This window comes from Mesoplodon bidens, assembly GCF_964165515.1.
Source record: "Mesoplodon bidens genome assembly, chromosome: 2".
NCBI classification, from domain to species: domain Eukaryota; kingdom Metazoa; phylum Chordata; class Mammalia; order Artiodactyla; family Ziphiidae; genus Mesoplodon; species Mesoplodon bidens.
The window spans coordinates 60,549,691-60,568,713 of NC_138177.1; the positions used below are offsets into that span (position 1 = coordinate 60,549,691).

At 36.1% G+C, this 19,023-nt stretch overlaps 1 protein-coding gene across 6 annotated transcripts in view; it reads left to right on the forward strand.

Moving 5' to 3' along the window:
* SDCCAG8 (SHH signaling and ciliogenesis regulator SDCCAG8) overlaps window positions 1-19,023 on the forward strand; it is a 265,435-nt gene that overhangs the window by 163,372 nt on the left and 83,040 nt on the right. For 4 of the 6 annotated variants that reach the window (XM_081216415.1, XM_081216416.1, XM_081216417.1 and 1 more), the window contains 3 exons: window positions 2,481-2,608; window positions 4,729-4,837; window positions 14,017-14,148. In XM_081216415.1, coding sequence (XP_081072541.1) covers window positions 2,481-2,608; window positions 4,729-4,837; window positions 14,017-14,148 — 369 coding nt within the window. Of the gene's footprint in view, window positions 1-2,480; window positions 2,609-4,728; window positions 4,838-14,016; window positions 14,149-19,023 lie in introns of those variants that run through there. The other 2 variants (XM_081216419.1, XM_081216418.1) reach the window with 2 other exon arrangements.

Consider the following 19,023-nt stretch of genomic DNA (forward strand, 5'->3'; position numbering starts at 1 on the left):
GACAGTGGTTCTTTTCTCTAGTAAATTTAGATCAGTAATTAGGTTCCTCATTCTGAAAATTACTAATGAGACTGGCAGCCCCTTTGTGTAAGTGAACTATAAGCCCCAGTTTACAAAGGGTAGTCCCAGTTATGACTGTTTGTCTTGGTATAATTACTTATTATTAATGATTAATAATGCCCGTTTTCACTCTCAAATGGGTATTGGTTTTGAACAATGCATTTTTTCATCACCTGATTACTGGGGATCTCAGAATCCTAGGTCTCCTGACCTATATCCCCTGCTCTAGCTAGGGTTCTGTCTTGGGGATGGTTACTCAGTGAAAGAAGCCACAGTGCTCTCTTCAGGCTAACCCCTTCAGTGGCAGCATCTCCACCTGGCAACACCATTAGAGCCGTTCTCTTCCATACACTCTTCTCTCTTTTTTTTCACGTCTGGAAAGTTTTTGCCTCCTCATATAAGACTTGAGCAGATTCTGCAGCTTCACTTAAAGACTGCAGCCTTCTTTCCCCTATGGCAAGTATATAAGAACATCCGTTCATTAAACATTCACTGCCCGCTTCCTGTGTGCCATGTACTGAGCTGGGCTCATTGTATAGAGAGACAAAGACGGCAAAAAGGGACAGACAAGTAAACCAATAACTAAAGTGTGATAAATGCTATCTTCGTAGGATGCATACATACACAACATATACTGATGTCACTGTAGAAAGAACAGTTAATTTAGGAGAGAGGGGAAAGAGAGGAGGGGAATTTTGAGCAGGTCCTAAAGGAGCAGTATACATTGAGCAGGGGTGACGGGTTGGTGGGAGGCAGAGAGGGGTGAGGTGGGCGGGGGAAAAAAACGTCCCAGCAAAACACAGAGACATGTGCAGCTTTCCGTGGCCAGAAAATACGTGGTATGACTGAGGAGGCAAAAAGTGGCCTCGACGCACTATCCATGTGTTGCAGCATACCAATTTGGAACTGAGTGTGAGGCAAGACCTTGGAGCAAGTCCACAGGGTGTTGTTACTAGAAGTACCAGAAGGGACCTTATTTCACATTTAGTGTGGCCCCCTGATGATCCATTTGATTGAGGTGTGGGTGTATTTTCATTCTGGAATTTTGTACTGCAACATTACCACATGCCTTGACTGATTTCAATACACACTTTCCTTATGTTGCTTTATGATGAGAAGCCAGTGATTTAAAGTTCCACAGCAGCACATAGACTAGTAGTGATAGCTTTATGGAATTGTTTATTTTTAGTTTGGCAAGACAAGACAATAAATATCTCAATTAGTAAACTAAAGCAGCATGGATGAGAAATGCCCACAAGAAGATTAGGAGTTAGAAATAACTAAGCCAGTTAATTGAAGGAAACTTTTATATCACTTACCCATATTTAGAGAATAAAGAACCAACCTAATGTGTGTATGTGTGAGTGTGTGTTTGTGTGTATGTGTGTGTGCTCACACACAGTGTCATTATCCACAGTGGTGCCAGTAATGAGGTCCTTTGCATTCTTCAGGTTCTAATTGTTTAGGAAGTTTCTCTCTTTAGGAGCCACTGTGATTGGATATTGACCCATCCGCTGGTCAATATCTAGTCACAGTGGGGTGAGATACATCGTCTTTGACTACAGAAGCTTCTCATCCTGCAGTTTCTTTCAGTGTGACCCAAAAGGGATCTTATTATGAAGTGCTGGGAGAAGTTTTTTATTTTCATATTCATATTTATATTCACATTACATGGCCTAATGTGTGAAAATGTTTAATGAAAACATGCATGTGGTACTGCAGAATCATTTACTTGCCTCCAGATAGAATCTCCTACATTATATTTGAGATTCCGTTTTAAGTCTGGGAGGAAAAGCAGAGGTGATCTACAAAACTTAGTTTCAAGAATTTAAGTTTTGGGTGTATTGAGTCATGCTGTGCCTGTAACTTCAGGATCTTTAGGAAATATTGACCATTCAAAAGAAAAAAGATGGGCTTCCCTGGTGGCTCAGTGGTTGAGAGTCCACCTTTCGTGCCCCAGTCCGGGAAGATCCCACACGCCGCAGAGTGGCTGGGCCCGTGAGCCATGGCCGCTGAGCCTGCGCGTCCGGAGCCTGTGCTCCACAACGGGAGTGGCCACAACAGAGAGAGGCCCGCATACCGCGAAAAAAAAAAGATTAATTGGCGGTACGTAACACTGAGAATGTTATAGAGAACGGTGTTTGTGTTTTAAAGTTATAAAATAGCATTATTCAGTTGTCATGATTTTTTGATTTTTAAAGTTGCTTACTTTAGTCCATTTAGATGTATGGCAAGTATTTAACATTGTATGAAAGGTCCTTTGGAGTTTCTGCCTAAAGTAAGGGGGAGTCTGTAGAAAGACTGTTGTCTACTTATGCTTAACAATTTACTACGTATCAGCTCTCTGTGGTCTGTAGGGGAAATGATGGGGATTAGTGCATCTGTAGTTTAAATTTCTGTGTCTCCTCTCTGCCTTGTAGACTGGAAAAAGATAGCATTCAGCAGAGCTTTAGCAACGATGCAAAGGCCCAAGCCCTTCAGGCCCAGCAAAGAGAGCAGGAGCTGACACAGAAGATACAGCAAATGGAGGCCCAGCATGACAAAACTGGTAGGTGGTAGGGAAAGATTAGAGCCTGGGCACTTGCTCACAAGCCAGGCCCACGCCTTACTGTGAAATGACATCAGGAACACCTGTAACCTTTGGCTGGCCGAAGGGAGCAGATGCTAACTACACCGGAGATTCCGAATTACATATTAGTTAGCGTTTAAAAGAGAAAATGGAAAGTATTGCCCACTGTCTGTTGATTTCAGAGTGCTGCTCTCACATCTGTTGCACCATCTGGATTATGAGTTTATTTACCTGTGTTCAAGAAACGTAAAGCTGAGAGAGACCACAACAAAGTAGAAAAACAAAGGGCTTGTTTTTGGCTGGGTTTTCAGGCACACATGTTATATAAAGAAAATAGCATCAGAAGCTCTGCGGGAAATGCTCTGAGCTTACAGTTAGAGCCTCCTGAATAGCATTGAACAGTTCCCACAGTACACACATTATAGCTACTCTAAAAGCCTAATGAGTTTGCTTCAGCATCCAAACTGGAGAAAAGCTTTAGCCATTAATCGGTTCTTAATTCACTGTCGCAGCTGGATGTAATTCAGTGGCTCCAAATTGATATGTTCCTTTATTTAATCTTTGCAGCTTCGAACATTTTTAGCATTTGTATGATTTCCCCACCTCCCCCAACCCAGTCTAGAGTGATGTTTAATCCTTTGCATTCTTCAAGTTCTCACAACTGCTGTTAAAATTCACTAATACAAGGCATTGACCACAGCTGGCAGCTTGGCTAAAAATTGCCATCTTTCATCACATTGGCACTATTCTGCAGACTGAGTTGGCCAGTAACTCTTTACCTTTAATTTGAAAGTAAAATGCACTTTGAAAATAGGCAGTTTGATTTGTTCAGTCGGAGCATTATGTAGTTCCTTTCACTCTTGAGTTGTGTGTTCACAGACAGTGTTAGTCAAAACAAGACAGTGTCAGTCATTATAATTCCACACCACATACACCAAGCTGATTGTACTATTAAAACAAAAGTTTAATTGATCCTGTTTCTTCCAGAAAAATGTTGCTTAATTTTTAGTGCCTTGATTTATTTTGCTTTGTATGCTATATGCTTTTTTGTCAGTCATTGTCTAAAACTGAAAAGAAAGGGCCTGTTAAACCTTTCACCTAAAGATAATTTTCATGTGATTTAATGTATACTATATTCGATGACATGGTAATAAATGGTTGCTTATCCTGTAAGTGAAAAATTGCTAATGTAAAATTCATTAAATAATCTGTTTGCTAATAAAGAGGCAAATGTCATATTGATCCACATAATTCACTCCATCACTTTCAGTAGAGATTTTCTTCTCACAGTGTTTGGCCAGAAGAAATGAAAATTCACCAGGCTTGGTAGTTGTTTTTCCACTAAAAACAAAAGAAGAAGATGACAGAATGAATTATTGTTTGCCTCCACTATTATCAGGATCCCGGTGATCAAGGAGTCTTGGGCAGTATCTCTGAGTGCTAGATGAGAGTATTGACTGAGCCACCATGAGAATACTTCCTTTTGTTTTGCACAAAAATACATACTCTCTTTAGTTTCTTTGATCAGATCTTCATTGAAGCTCACACTAATAGATGAGGAAAATTATTTATTTCCAATAAAATAAGGAAAGTTATGTATTTTTCTTTTATGATTAGAGAAGTATATGCAAGATGGGAGTAGTGAAATATGTGAGCAGATATGAAACATAAAGCATGAGTTACAGTGTAGAAAGAGTTCCTCAATTATTTTAGTTTTGAATTATCTGGTTGTGATAAGTTTGACACTCTGTTTAGAGTAAAATTATCAAAATAAAAATATATTGCATATTACAAAGATATAAGCATCTATGACTCCACTTGAGGTATTTGACAATTTATTAACGTGTTAAAAATTACACAAAGCTGATATGATCAGAAATGTTTCTGGTGTGTAATTATTAGGGAAATAAATGTCTCACAAGATTTAATGTCTTGCCAGATGAGCATTCCTTTGACCTAGGACCGTAAAAGTGATCTAGAGACTTATAGGAAAAGTGTGGTTGTCTTAGCACTGTTACCACTATACATGTGGAAGCACTGCAGAGCTACAACCATAAACATCTTATGTTGCTGGGGGGGGGGGTTATTGTTATTTCTAGAAAATGAACAGTATTCATTGCTGACCTCCCAGAATTCATTTCTGACAAAGTTAAAGGAAGAGTGCTGCACATTAGCCAAGAAACTGGAACAAATCTCTCAGAAAAGCAGGTAGGTAATATAATACTTTCAGAGCACTGTTTATATGAATACTGTCATTTTTTTCTTAAAAGACAGCATTTCCACTATTTTATAGTCTAATGTCAAAATTAGATATGTATTGACATATTTCCTGTAAAAAACATTTTCTCTCTATGAAAATTTTCTTAATTATCCATACAGACACCTTGATGTTTTTTCATAATTAGGTATACATACTATAATTTTACTTTTTTAATGTTCAGAATCGAAAACTATGAAATTTCAGAGCACAAAGGTCAAGATGGCATCCTTTTAATAAAGGATGCAGATAAATCAAGCAGTTCTAAAGTCATATTTTAACACAGCTAACATATTTTAGTCTATTATCATAGTTCTCCATGAACACATAAAAGCTATCTTTAAGGCAAATGATAATGGATAAAATATGAATGTATAAAAATAAAAGTAGATGATACTTTGAAATAAACCAAAACCATCTTTTCTTTCTCCTAAAATTGTTTTATTTTAATAAAATAGCCATCATTGATTTTGTAGGTACATGCTCTTTTATAAATCCACTGATTGGGTTCTTAATGAATTTTTTTCTGTACATTTTCTAATCATATTATCTCAATAAATGAATTATTTATATTCTAAATTCTAAGAAGCCTGAGTTCTCATCTTAGCTCTGACAGTAGCTGTGTAATCTTGGACAAATTTATTTGACCTGCTTGAACTGTGGTTTCCTCTTATAAATGAATGATGTTGAACAGAATCAATTTGACTTGAACTCAAAAGAAATCATTCATTTAACTAGCTAGGTATAAAATGTCGCATTACAGTATAACCTAATGGGAAAATAATCTGTGAATCTTCTCTTGCATACTTTTCTGAAACTCACTTAGATCATCAAAGAACAAGGAATAGGGCTCAGCAAACCAACTACTGACTTAGGTTTATTATTCAGAAAGAATTTCTAGGAGGGTCAGAGCAAGTCTGATCACTCTGAGCCCTATCTTGGGTTCCTGCATCAATAAGCTGGCTTACCTTATGGAATCCCCATCCCTTAATTTTTTTGAAAATCGGGGGGCTTATGAATCCAATTCTTTCTGCTCACAGGAAGGCAGAAGCTCCTATAACCACACAGAATGTGCTCTGAACATGCACCTTCTTAGTGAATACTAATTAAGTATCTTGTTTGGGATGGGAAAAGGCTTAGGGTACCAAAATACCCAGTATTTTCAGGAAATTTGACAAGGAAACCCAAATAATTTTGCCATGGAAGAGACCCTCATAATATATCAACAGGAGGTATTCCTAACTAGAAATATTTGATTTACCTCAGATACCAACAAACTAGATTAATAATTTAAGAAAAAATTATTTTGAATTGGGTCTTAAAAGATTGTGTTATCTTAAGAGTGCTTTGGGATTGATTATTGATTAATTATCTTGCTGTCTAAGGAGACATAATTGAGGAATTGGAAGTGTATAAAAGAGAAAGAGAAGCTATATGCTTGCTATATATTATTTAATTCTCACAACAGCTTGAGACATGAATTATTATCTTCTTTTACAGAGGAGGAAACCAATACTCAGAGTGTTTAAATAGCTAGTAAGTAGGAGCACTAGAATTCTAACTTAGACATTTCTGGTTCCAAAGCCTATGATCTTTCTTACAATAAGTATAATTATTTTATATCTACTACTAAAGAAAATCCAGGCCAAAGTAGTTACAATGGGAAAGTTTAGGAAAAAAAAATTAATCTTTATATTTCCATGGAGAAGTAAGCATACTTCGCATGTGAGTGTTAACCTGTGAGCCTGGGTTAACCTGTGCCATGCGCCCTGAGGCCTTCTTTCCCCTGCTCTAGGTCTATCAATTTACCCTGTACTAGTCTAGTGAACTTGAACCTCAGCCTCTCTTCTCTTCAACTCCTCTCACTTCTGATTCTAGCTCCTGACTGCTACTTTGTAAATTGAATGTGTTCCTTTATGTCTGATACACAGCTGGCACCTGATACATATTTACTGAATGAATGAATGAAACAAATAAGCCCGGTGCTACTACCCCCTGTATCCTGATCTGACTCTGATACCAGACCATTCCTTTGTTGATGACAGGCAGTGTGCAGTAAAAAACACTTTGGAATTCAGAAGGAACAAGGTTTGAATCTTGCTCTGCCACTTAGCTTCACAACCTTGCATACATCGCTTAATTTCTCCAAACCTCGGCTTCTCCATCTGTAAAAACCTTTTAAAAACTATGTTGCAGGATTATGATGGGAATTAGAAATTTAGAGAGATGTATATAGGTACACACATATACGTAACACCTAACACCATGCTTGACCCATAGAAGAATACAGTAGGTGCTATTGCTGTCATTGATGGTATCATTTTAAGGGTCTTGACTGGCAATTAGGATATCACTTCACCTAGCTATTATTGTCTTTGCTACCATCCGAGTGCCATAATTCTCTGACAGACATAAAGTCTGTACCACAATGGAAAATCTTTTTGAAGGCAATGCAGGATCAGGAAAATGTGGATTTGGTTGCGTTTCAGCTCCTGCTCTGGTACCTTGTCTTGTAAGTCTGAAGAGTTAAAATACGTATCTACTGTAACTTTATAAGTTGATCCAAAACTAAAACCTAGCAAATAATAAAGACTAGATAAGTTGTAACTTATTACTGTTAAAACTTTTAAGTGCCCCTAAAATTTACAAAATGTGCATTTTGTGTGTCTCGCAAGAAATTAGCATTATAACTAGGATACATTGTGATTTGGTGGTGTGGGGGCAGGTTGTTCATTTCTTTACTCTTAACTTCTCATTTCACTCTGGCTTCCTACATGAAAGACACTGCATTTTGATATTACCTTTGCTTTGAAAACACCTATAAAACTTGAAGGACTCAGAGTATTTCTTTTAAAGTAAAGCTATACATTTATTAAGCCTTGTAGAAGCCCTCCAGGAGTGAGCCTCTGCATACCCTCTACTAAACTTTTAGGATAAATAATTCCCCCTGTGCTTTAAAGTGAGGAAATCTTGAAGTTTTTTTGAGCTTTCTGAACTGTTGTCATTGTGAAAGCACAGTCTCCAAAATAATTATTTAGACCACATGGTAATTTTAATCCAGGTTTTCCTCAGAGTACTGCAGTAAAATTTTTCCTGAAAGTAAGTGTATTTATTTCATGTTGACTAACAGTTTAAACATTTTTTTGTCTAAGAGTTTCATGTTATTCAAAATCCCATACTAAATAAATGGATTCATACCATTTAAAATACGCTTTTTTTTTTTTTTTTTTTTTTTTTTTTTAACTCACAGATCTAGTCCTCTGACTAGAGCCCCTGAAGAATCACTGGGAAAGCTGACAATCCGGGAGCACCAATCCCAGACACTCTTACTCTCTATCCCATCCTCATGCTAGGCTGCTTTATGAAAGTGTTTAGAAATGGTTCCTCCGTGTGTGTGTCCTGTTATATATGTTTCTTCCCAAGTAGATGTAAGTCGCATTATGGCTGTGCCTATGGCTTCTGCTGTCTGCAAGCCCTCCACAGTGAAGAGCCGGTACTTCCTGCACAGTATGCCTTCCACACTGCTCGGGTGATGTCTGTAACCCCAGGGTTTGTGAATGGCACATCCCATTTTAAAACTAAAAGTGAACTGCCAATTCCATGCATTTTATATAGTTTGTTTTTGAGCATCAGACAAAACAAGTAATTCCATTTTGCTTTTAATTGGCACTAGGCAGACATTCTGGCTGATTTTAGATGAAACTCACATAAACTTCAGCTCCCTTTTGTCTTTATTCCCCAGGACTCTGAGAGCTTATTACAGTGGTAGGGTTGTTTCTGAAGTTGGTAAATGGAGATATTTAAATATCTTTGGTGCAACTGTGATTTTTCTTTATCAAAGTGAAGGAGGTGTTCCCTCTCCCCAGGCACTTAGATGAATCAGCAGTAAAATGTTTGCAGTGCAGTTTGCAGTGCAATCTAAAACGTGGCCTGGGGAGAGCTCAGAGAGGTTGGGTACCGGCTAGGAAGGGAGCCTCTGCCAGCTGCAGAATGGAGATCCAGCATGTGCTAGGTTTTCACCTCTCAACACTTCTGCCCCAGTGAAAAGAAAAGGATATAGAGCATAGAACTGGGGTCTGCATGGTTTTGCTTCTCTTCCTTTTCTATCATTGTCACTTTCTGGGTTGCTAGGTTCGTGGATTGATGTCTAACACTACCCATTGTGTATTTGTGATTTGCGTTTTGTAATTAAGAGGAACAATGGGAGTCCATTGGGTCTCGTTATATATAATGGTTGGTTTAATTTGTTTCATTTCTATCTTGTTAATTGTAAATTGATCATTAAGATTTGAATTCTAATCTGTCACCAGGGTTGTGGGTATTGAGGCTAGAGCAATGATCCTGGTTTTAATCACTGATGATGAGAAACAAATTTTATAATTTTGGTACATATTGCAGTTCATATATTTTAACACTGTATTTTATGGTGTTATAAATATTGTTAAATGACTTTTAGTGTAGTTTTACTGTGTGGACTATAATGTATAAATTATATTACTGTTTTGGCAACAGTAGGTATCCAACTGTGTGAGTTTAATTGAAGTAAAGAACACATACCCGGTTGAACTATTTTTTTTCCCTGGCATGTTTAGATGATGTTAGTTTGGGATGCTACAAAAATTATATTCTACAAGAAGAAACTGATATTGTCCTCTGCTAATTATTACTGAAAGTTGAACGAGACTCTAAAAGAGTAAAAAATTAAGGGGATATGTTTTTCCTTAAAAAGCAATTATCACTGTAATCCAAATTATCATAGTAAAATATTATACTTCATGAAAATGTAATTACACAGTATAACTGGTATATAAAAATGCAGTGAGAAGTTCATGCTTCTGTAAAGGCAGAAATTACCTAAATTTTCTATGAAAATTGATTAGAATCAATTTTCTTTTTATATAACACTAGGATAATCATGCCACAAATGTAATCTCAAGCTAACATAGAAGCTCGTAAATTTACTCTTTGAACTTTGCAAACTGCTAGTTCTTTCAATATATCATGGACTCTAGACAGATAAAAATGATGTCCATGTACATATACCAAATTTTTATTGAACATTGGAAGTTGGTAGGCAAATTACTATTATAAACAAAGAAAAGCATACACATAAAATATGCAAAGCAGAAAAGTACTGTAGCAATAAAATACCTGATAGTAATATGTACTTTACAATTAACATTTATATTTTTGAAATTCTGTATATAAGATATCCTCAATATAGGGCATTTGGTTATAAATGCAAAGAAGAATTAAGGAAAAAAATTTCCTGTAACATTACCATCCAGCTAACTATCGTTAACTTTTGACATGTTTACTTTCAGTCATTTTCCATGTGTAGGTAAATGTGTATGTTACCATGCATTTATATTGTGAGTGATATACATATGTGTGTATATATATATATATATATATATATATATATATATATATACAGTTTTATATCCTGCTCTTTTTACTTAATATTATCTAATGAACACTTTTCTACATCAGTAAATACTCAGAAAACATAATTTTAGTTGAATCATTTATATGAATAATAATTCATCAGAATTTTAAACTCTTTTTAAATGTAATGAATAATATAATAATAATTTTATACATAAATCTGAATTTTTTCATGATTTTCTTAGTTGAGATGTCTAAAAGGGGATTGCTGGTCCAAAGACTGTGAACCCTGTTAAGGCTGTTAATGTGTATGACTTTGCTCAAGTACTGCACTAAATTCTGCTCAGTATATACGTGTACAAAGCAGTTTGTGACAAAAAGAAGTGAGAGGTTTTTCAAAAACGGAGTGAGGGGCCATGTTGCACAGTGGGTGGGACAACCCCTTTAGAGTTGGACAGACCAGTGTTTGTGTCTGGGCTTGGGTAATCACCATTTAGGTGACCTTAGGCGAATTATTAAACCTCATATTTACCTCCCAGAGAAAAGGGAATAAACACTTACATTGTAGGATTAATTGAGATCATAATGTAGAGGATGAATTCCACTACCTAGTGTAGTGTGTGTAGTGTAGGCATACAGTAAATGTTTTATTAGGCATTTCTTTGAATAATAGAGAAATTGAATGTTTTATAAATGTTTGTTGATCATTTATGTTTCTTCCTCTGTGAGTATTTTTCATATCCCTTGTACTTTTTTAATTGGAATTTTGATGAAGAGTGGGGATAGCAGTTTATTATATAATGCTTCTAATATTCATTTGTCTCATTTTTTACGTTCCCCTTTTTTTAATATTGAATAATTTGTTCCCAGTTCTTTGTTTCTCAAGAATTTTTTCAAAATCAAGGTGACTTTATTTTTTGTTTTAAATATTACAATATATGTCCATTGTAAAAATTCAGAAAATACAGAAAAGGAAAAAAATATTTTATATTTCTAATCTGGACACCAAGAGATAATCAATATTAATATGTGGTATACATGTCAAAATATTTTTTATTTTATAAAATAGAACTACCTTATGCTGATTTTTAATATTTTCCTTTTTTACCAATATGTCATATTTTAAGTCAATATATAACACCAATAAATAGCCATATTATCAGAATAGCATCTTGATATTTCTTTTTTTAAGTAATGTAACTAATCATCTGTTGATACATTTCTGGGTTAAGTATTCATATATTGGGTTGCAGAGCAAGGTTGTTTCTAGAAACAGTGCTACAAGGAACATGCTCATGAAAACATATGATTTTGTTGTATGTAAAATCTTTATATTGTTAGATTGTAAAATCTATGTTTCCTTCGTGACTTTTAAAAAGTGACTTGTTTTTCTGGGAAAGTACCTGAGAACAGATAAATAATCTTATGCATTTTTTTCTAATCCGGTTTAAGGATATGTTTGGTCCTTTTGGAATTTTAGTGCATAGTGCATATTGTGATAGGAAATACTAATCGTGGAAGAATACTAAATTAAAAATTTCATATAACTGCTCCTAAATTCTTTTATATTGTATGTGATTTTGAAAGGATAGACATAGTCATTATTTACTTATTTAGACTATTTCAAATATAAGTAAATTCTTATTAGAAGAAGTAAATATAGATTGAGTGCTTAATCTGAGCTTGAAAATGAGATAATCCATGCCCTTGTGTGTAATCTGGAATCTAGCAAGAAAGATGAGGCACAGAGCACAATTCACAGGAATAAATTATAAGCTAATGTATGCATAAAAGCTAGAGGTGGTTTCAAAAAATGTGCTGACATACTGAGAACTGCAAGTATTAATCAGAGCAAGCTTTCTTCGAGATGAGACTTGAACCAAGGTGAAAACAAAATGAGGAATGAGGTGAACTAAAAGGGAGCGATCGCTTCATGCCCTGTGAAGCAGCTTAGTCCTTGGGATAAATTCCCTTAGAAAATCCAAATCTTTTCCAGGAAAAAAAAAAAAATGGCTTTGTCACCTAATGGAGGAATCCTTTCTCTGGAGGGAAATAATTTTACATCAAGCATCTCACATAAACCTCAAGAAACAAACCAATTGTTAACTACTCGTATTTTAATGTGCAAGACTTCTAAGCTTTCAGTTCTAACCTATGAGGCAGTGGAGTATGAGGAGATGGTGGAGTAAGGAGTAATGTTTAATTAAATCAAGGAAAAAGTACAAATTTTCTTGGACAGATGTCTCTCTTAGCTTCAAATGTTGAGCCTTGAAATGGCCATCCAAGACACTGAAGAAGTAACGTTATTTCCTGACAAACACCAACCATCACCAAAGTAGGTAGATATCTGTAATCCCAAATGAAATAATGTGAAAGCAGAAAGAAAATTGGGGGACTGGTACCTCACTTAGCAAATGGAGGAAGGTGAGTCTTAAATGTCTGCAGACAGGGATACTTGTATGTGAAGCAAGCTGATCTGCTCTCAGGATCCCAGAAAGACTTAGAAGGCAGGAGTGGAATATAGGACTGAAGCCAAAGTTGACAGTTCTACCCCCACCCCATGAAGCCAGGTGACTATCCCTCCTCCACCCAGAAAACTAGGAGCTTCCCCTCTGAAGAGATTAAACCAGCAGGCACTGGTGAAAATAGCTGCACTGAAATTAGAATAGAGGAATTAATTAAAAGTCTACATTCTGAAAGGTGAGTACACCACCCTTCTATTTCCAACCAGCTCCTAGACCACTGATGGTTAGGGTTGTACACAACAAGCAGGAAAATGGAGAATCCTTCTTTTGAGAAACAGAATGGCCACAGGGGAAAGAATTACGGATACTGATAATATTGGGAATCTCCCATCAGAAAAGATGGCTTGCCACTCAATCATTCTACACTAAAGCCCACTTGTTTAGGGAAAATAAATGTACACAAATGCTTGTGTAATCATATGATTAGACAACAAGGACCAATATTCATGTAGCTGTTATGACATAAAACGGATACTGATTTAACTACAAACTGAAATATTAATAATTACATTGACAAGCTGGAGGTGGAGTCAGGGGGCAGAGAACCACCATTTTTTTTTTTTTTTTTGCGGTACGCGGGCCTCTCACGGTTGTGGCCTCTCCCGTTGCGGAGCACAGGCTCCGGACGTGCAGGCTCAGCGGCCATGGCTCACGGGCCCAGCTGCTCCGCGGCATGTGGGATCCTCCCGGACCGGGGCATGAACCCGCGTCCCCTGCATCGGCAGGCGGACTCTCAACCACTGCGCCACCAGGGAAGCCCCACCATTTTTTAAAACTATATGATTTTAATCATGTACCATTAAATTAGCTATGTTAATTAAAAGAAACAACTCTCTGTCAGAAATTAGGCCTGGGGTTGTTCCTGTAACAGCATGGTAGCTGGCCTGTAATAAATACTCACTAAACATTTGGTAAATTAATAGCTGTCTTTTTAAAAACGGGATTTGATTATTATCATTTTTGTCTTGTTCCTTGAAAAAACTCTCTCTGTTGAAGTTGTTATTCCTTTGTCTACCAGTTGAGTTCCTGAAGTGTGTATATCCTTCTACTAGACATTCTGTAATTTCTGAAATATTTTATTTTACATAAAATAATTTTTATTGACACTGTTATGTTTAAGTACAGAGTTCAAGAAAATGATAAGGTTATACAATACAAACATGCTCTGGTAATAAGAACCTTTAACATCTGTCACTTCTCTGTTTACACCTCTCTAGATCTGAAATAGCTCAGCTCAGTCAAGAAAAAAGGTATACATATGACAAACTGGAAAAGTTACAGAGAAGAAATGATGAATTGGAGGAACAGTGTGTCCAGCATGGGAGACTACATGAGATAATGAAGCAAAGGTAATAAAGACTTAATAATCAACTGATGTGCCACATATTGGATGTGTTTGGTTCAAAAACAGAATGGGAATTGCTGTGGAATAAATAGAATTCATGGTTACTATGGTACTCAAGGAACATGCTTAAAATCTAATATTTCTATACATTTATGCTTTCTCAATTTAGGTTGTTCTTATAATACACAGAGAGGAGAACACATTCCCTCTTTACTATTCTCTAAAGACACAGAAATATTGAGTATTGAGTAATTCTTTTCTTACATCTGTATATTGTTTTAGAGTTCACAAAATTCACCTCACTCATGTTTTCTTACCTTTGTAGGAAAACCATCTACCTTTAAGGTGCAAGCTGGTAATGTAATATGCAGGAATTTCAAAACTTCTCTTCTAGAAATTAGGTTTTGTATGTATTTTTGTAAGATAAAACATGTAAGGCCTAAGAAGGTTAAATATATTGCTAGAGTCAGAATTTGACTCCAGACCCTTTGGTTCTTCCTAGTGGTGTACTTTGAGCAAGTTACTTAACCTCTCTGAGCATCAGTTTCTTCATCTATATATTGGAGCTAACAGTAGCCACTTTGCAGTTTGATATAAAGATCAAATATAATATATGTAAAGCACCTGGCTCATAATAGCCACCTACTAAATGGAATCAATATTTACTCTCTTTTTCTAGATGGAGAAGCTCAAGCTGAGAGATACTAATGTATTTGCTCAAAGTGCCATATTGAGTAAGTTGGTAGGGTTCAAACTTGAATCATGATCTTTTGATTCCAAATTCCTTTCCTTTTTTGTGCAGTATTTTTTTGGGTGTGAAAAACACAGTCCCTTATTGTTTACTATAAATGTGTCATTCCTAATTTCTATACAGTGTTGAATTACCCAGGAAAAAAAAAATCTCAGCAATCACATACATAACAGCAGTTAACCTTCCAGTGGAGACAGTTTTCTTGGCATCCATCTCCCCATTTCTATCCCATCCCCAGACACCCCAGGCCTACTCTGTTTCAAAATCAATTGTTCATATAACTGAGGGGAAAAGAAAATATTTAGATACTCCTTTTATCATTATTTTTAATTTAAAGTAAACATAGAGTCCCTCGGCAGGGGGAGGAGGAATGTTTATAAATTTAATCACTTTCTCTATTGAAGAGAAGAAAGGTAGTCAGAAAATGACACCAAAATATTAAAATATGAGTATATTTATAAAGTATTAATCATTCATTTATTTTCTAAGCCAGAGATCAGCAAACTATTTCTGTAAAGGGCCAGAGAGTAAAATATTTTAGGCTTCCTGGGCCATGAGTAGTCTCTGTCACGTAGTCTTTGTTTTGTTTTTGCTTTTTTTGACAACCCTTTAAAAAGACAAAAGCCATTCTTAGCTAGAAGGCCAACAAAATGAGTGAAAAGATTTGGACCTTGGGCTATAATTTGTTCCTGTACTATGCAACCAACTCATCTTTCTAATATTTCTTTTCTTACATCTGTATATTGTTTTAGAGTTCACAAAATTCACCTCACTCATGTTTTCTTACCTGAAACAAACCTGGGAAGTAGTTGTTATTATCATCTTCCTTTCCAGGTGGAGAACTAAGGCTCAGAAAGATAAAGTTGCCAACTGAAGGTCAGATAATAAATTAATTGTTCATTCATTCAACAAATATTTATGGATTGCTACCATGTGTCATGTTTTCCACCACATGCTGGGAATAAAATAGCAAAGTAAATATAATTCCTAGTCTAATGGAGTTTACAGCCTAATAGGGAAGATGGATACTGACAAGAGAATTTCACAAATATCTAATTAATTGCAGTAATGATTAGTTATATGAAAGCGAAATATACTTTGTGGTATAAGCACATTTAATAAGGTGACTTACCCTGATCAGAAAAAGTTTCAATGAAAAAAATGGCACTTGAAATGAATCTGTGAGTGGCAATATAGGGATTATTAGTCCTAGGGCAGGAGCTAGCAAATTAAACCCCAGCCCAGGCCCATTTTGTATGGCTCAGGAACATATTCATGCTCATTTTTTTACATGTTATCTGTGGCTCCTTTCACCCTACAATGTCAGAGTTAAGCAGGTGAGTCAGAGACTGACCTATTGGCTCATAAAGCCTAAAATATTTACTATCTCGCCCTCTCCTAAAAAAGTTTGCCAGCTCCTCTTCTAGAGAAAAGAAAACTCTTTTCTTTTTCAAAACTCTTTGAAGGTCCTGAGGTAGGACTTTTAAAGAAGGAAAGAAACTGTGTTTAACATAAAGAATAATGGAAAAAATAGCATGTGATGAGGTTGGAGAGGCAGGTGAGGGCTGGATAAAGACAAGGCCTTTAAGTTTCTATTGTAGACCTTTCATTTTATCCTTTTACTAAAAGGAAGATATTAAAAGATTTTTTTAAATACAAAGGAGAATTATGTGATCAAATTTGCATTTTAAAAAGAGCATTCCAGCTCCAGAGTAGATAATGGATTGGAGCAGAGCCATGGTGTTTACACAAGACCAGTTAGGGAGCTACTAGAGCAGTTAGTCAAGTGGTGATGATGGCTTAGGTTGAACTGATAATAATGATGCTAGAAATAAACAGACTGGTGAAGTATATAGGAGGTGAAATCAACAGGACTTAATGACTGATTGGCTATGTTGGGTAGAGAAGAGTGCATATCCATATTTCTGACATGAGCAATACATACATAGTGGTAGTACTTAGTGAGAATAGAAAATACACAAAATAAGCAGGTTTGTGGTCGAGATGGCCTGGGTTTGGGATAAGACCAAGTGTTAGGTTTTGACCCTGTTGAATTTAATGTTCAAGAGCATTGTACAAATCGGTATCTTGAATAAGCATGGGGACACAAGGGGCTAAGCTCAGGAGTGAGGACTGGGCTGGAGATAGAAATCCCCACTGGCTTACAGAGGATATTAGAAACCTTGGGAGTAAATGTGTTCACCTAGATAAATAAAGTGAGAAGGAAGATGGGCTTACTGAATCCTAAAGAACATCCAAAGTTTTAAAGGTAAGGTAACCTGAGAAATAAGTAGAAACTGAAAAGGCTTGTTATCATGCTTGCCGACAGATGGAAATACTTCAGGAAAGAGGAGGTGATCTACCAGATGCTGCTGAGTGATTAAATAAGATTGAAAACTATCCATTGGACTTAGTGACATGGACAGCACTGGTTATGTTAACAAAAATATTTGTACTGGAAGAGTGGGTACAGAAATCATATAATATGGATTGAAAACTTAGTGTGAGTTGAAAAATTGAAATAGCAAATTTAAACCACTTTTTCATAAGATTTGGGTGCACAGAAAAGAGGGAAGCAAGAGAAAGCAAGAGACAGACCAACCAACTGGTGGTGGGTAGATGTATTGGGAGGGGCATTTTGGAAAAGAGAATTTTTTGAGTTGCAGTAGATGTGAATTTATTAAATTCTGATTGTCAAGATTATTAAAGTTATAAAGTCAGGAAAGTTACATTTTCCAGCTGGTAGTTTGGAACCCCTGGTGTCCACAAAGGCAGACCAGGGAATTCAGGCTAAAGATAGCAATGGTATTTCTTTCTAGTTATATTTTAAAATAAGTATTGATTCATATATTTCTCCCTAGAAAGTAGAACCACGTGAGAACTCCACAGTGTATACAGAGGGAGCAAGCCCTAGAGCTAGTGGAAATGGGCTGAACGCACTCATGTGTTCTCATGTGATTTAGTATTATGTCACCAACCCCCAGAAATCCTGGTTGTTTCTTTGGTTATACACTTTCACATTTTAAAAAATTTCTTATGATAGTGTATTGTTTAAATTATATACATAAAAACCATTGAATGGGGACTTCCCTGGTGGCACAGTGGTTAAGAATCCTCCTGTCAATGCAGGAGACACGGGTTCGATCCCTGGTCCGGGAAGATCCCACATGCTGTGGAGCAACTAAGCCCGTGCGCCACAACTACTGAGCCTGCACTCTAGAGCTCATGAGCACTGAGCCCGTGTACCACAACTACTGAAGCCCGTGTGCCTAGAGCCCGTGCTCAACAACAAGAGAAGCCCATGCACCACAATGAAGAGTAGCCCCGGCTCGCTGCAACTAGAGGAAAGCCCATGAACAGCAACGAAGACCCAACACAGCCAAAAGGAAAAAAAAAAAAAAAAGATAATAATAATAAATAAATAATTTTAAAAAACATTGAATGAAGCTGCTGATTGAAATGTAACAAACTAATTATTAGTTTAGAATTGGTAATTCTTTTATAAACTACCTCACAATGATCTTTACCAAATCTGTAAGCTGTATTTTTCTAATAGAAATTTTATTCCTTGAAAACTAGGGTTAAAAATAAGAAGTAAAGTATTGATTTTTATCTAATTCAACATTAAATTTTGGAGGACTGTTCATTATTTTCTGAGAAGTGCTTGAAAAAATGTAATATTGGCAAATAGAATCCAACAGCATTTAAAAAGAACTACACACCACAGTCAAGTAGGATTTATTCTAAGTATGAAAGGCTGGTTCATTATTTGAAAATTAAATGTAATCTATCACATCAATAAGCTAAAAAAGAAAAATCACATGATCACATTAATAGATGCAGAAAAAGCTTTTGACAAAATCCAAACACATTCATGATTTTAAAAAACTCTCAGTAAACTAGAAATAGAGGGAGACTTTCTCAACTTGATAAAGAATATCTTTAAAAAAATCTACAGCTAACATTATACTTAATGGCGAGAAACTCAAAGCTTTCCCCATTGATCAGGTATAAGTCAAGGTTATTCCCTTTTACCCATCCTTTTCAACATCATACTGGAAGTAATGCAATAAGACAAGAAAAGGAAATAAAAGGTCTAAAGACTGGGAGGGAAGAGAAAAAAAAAAC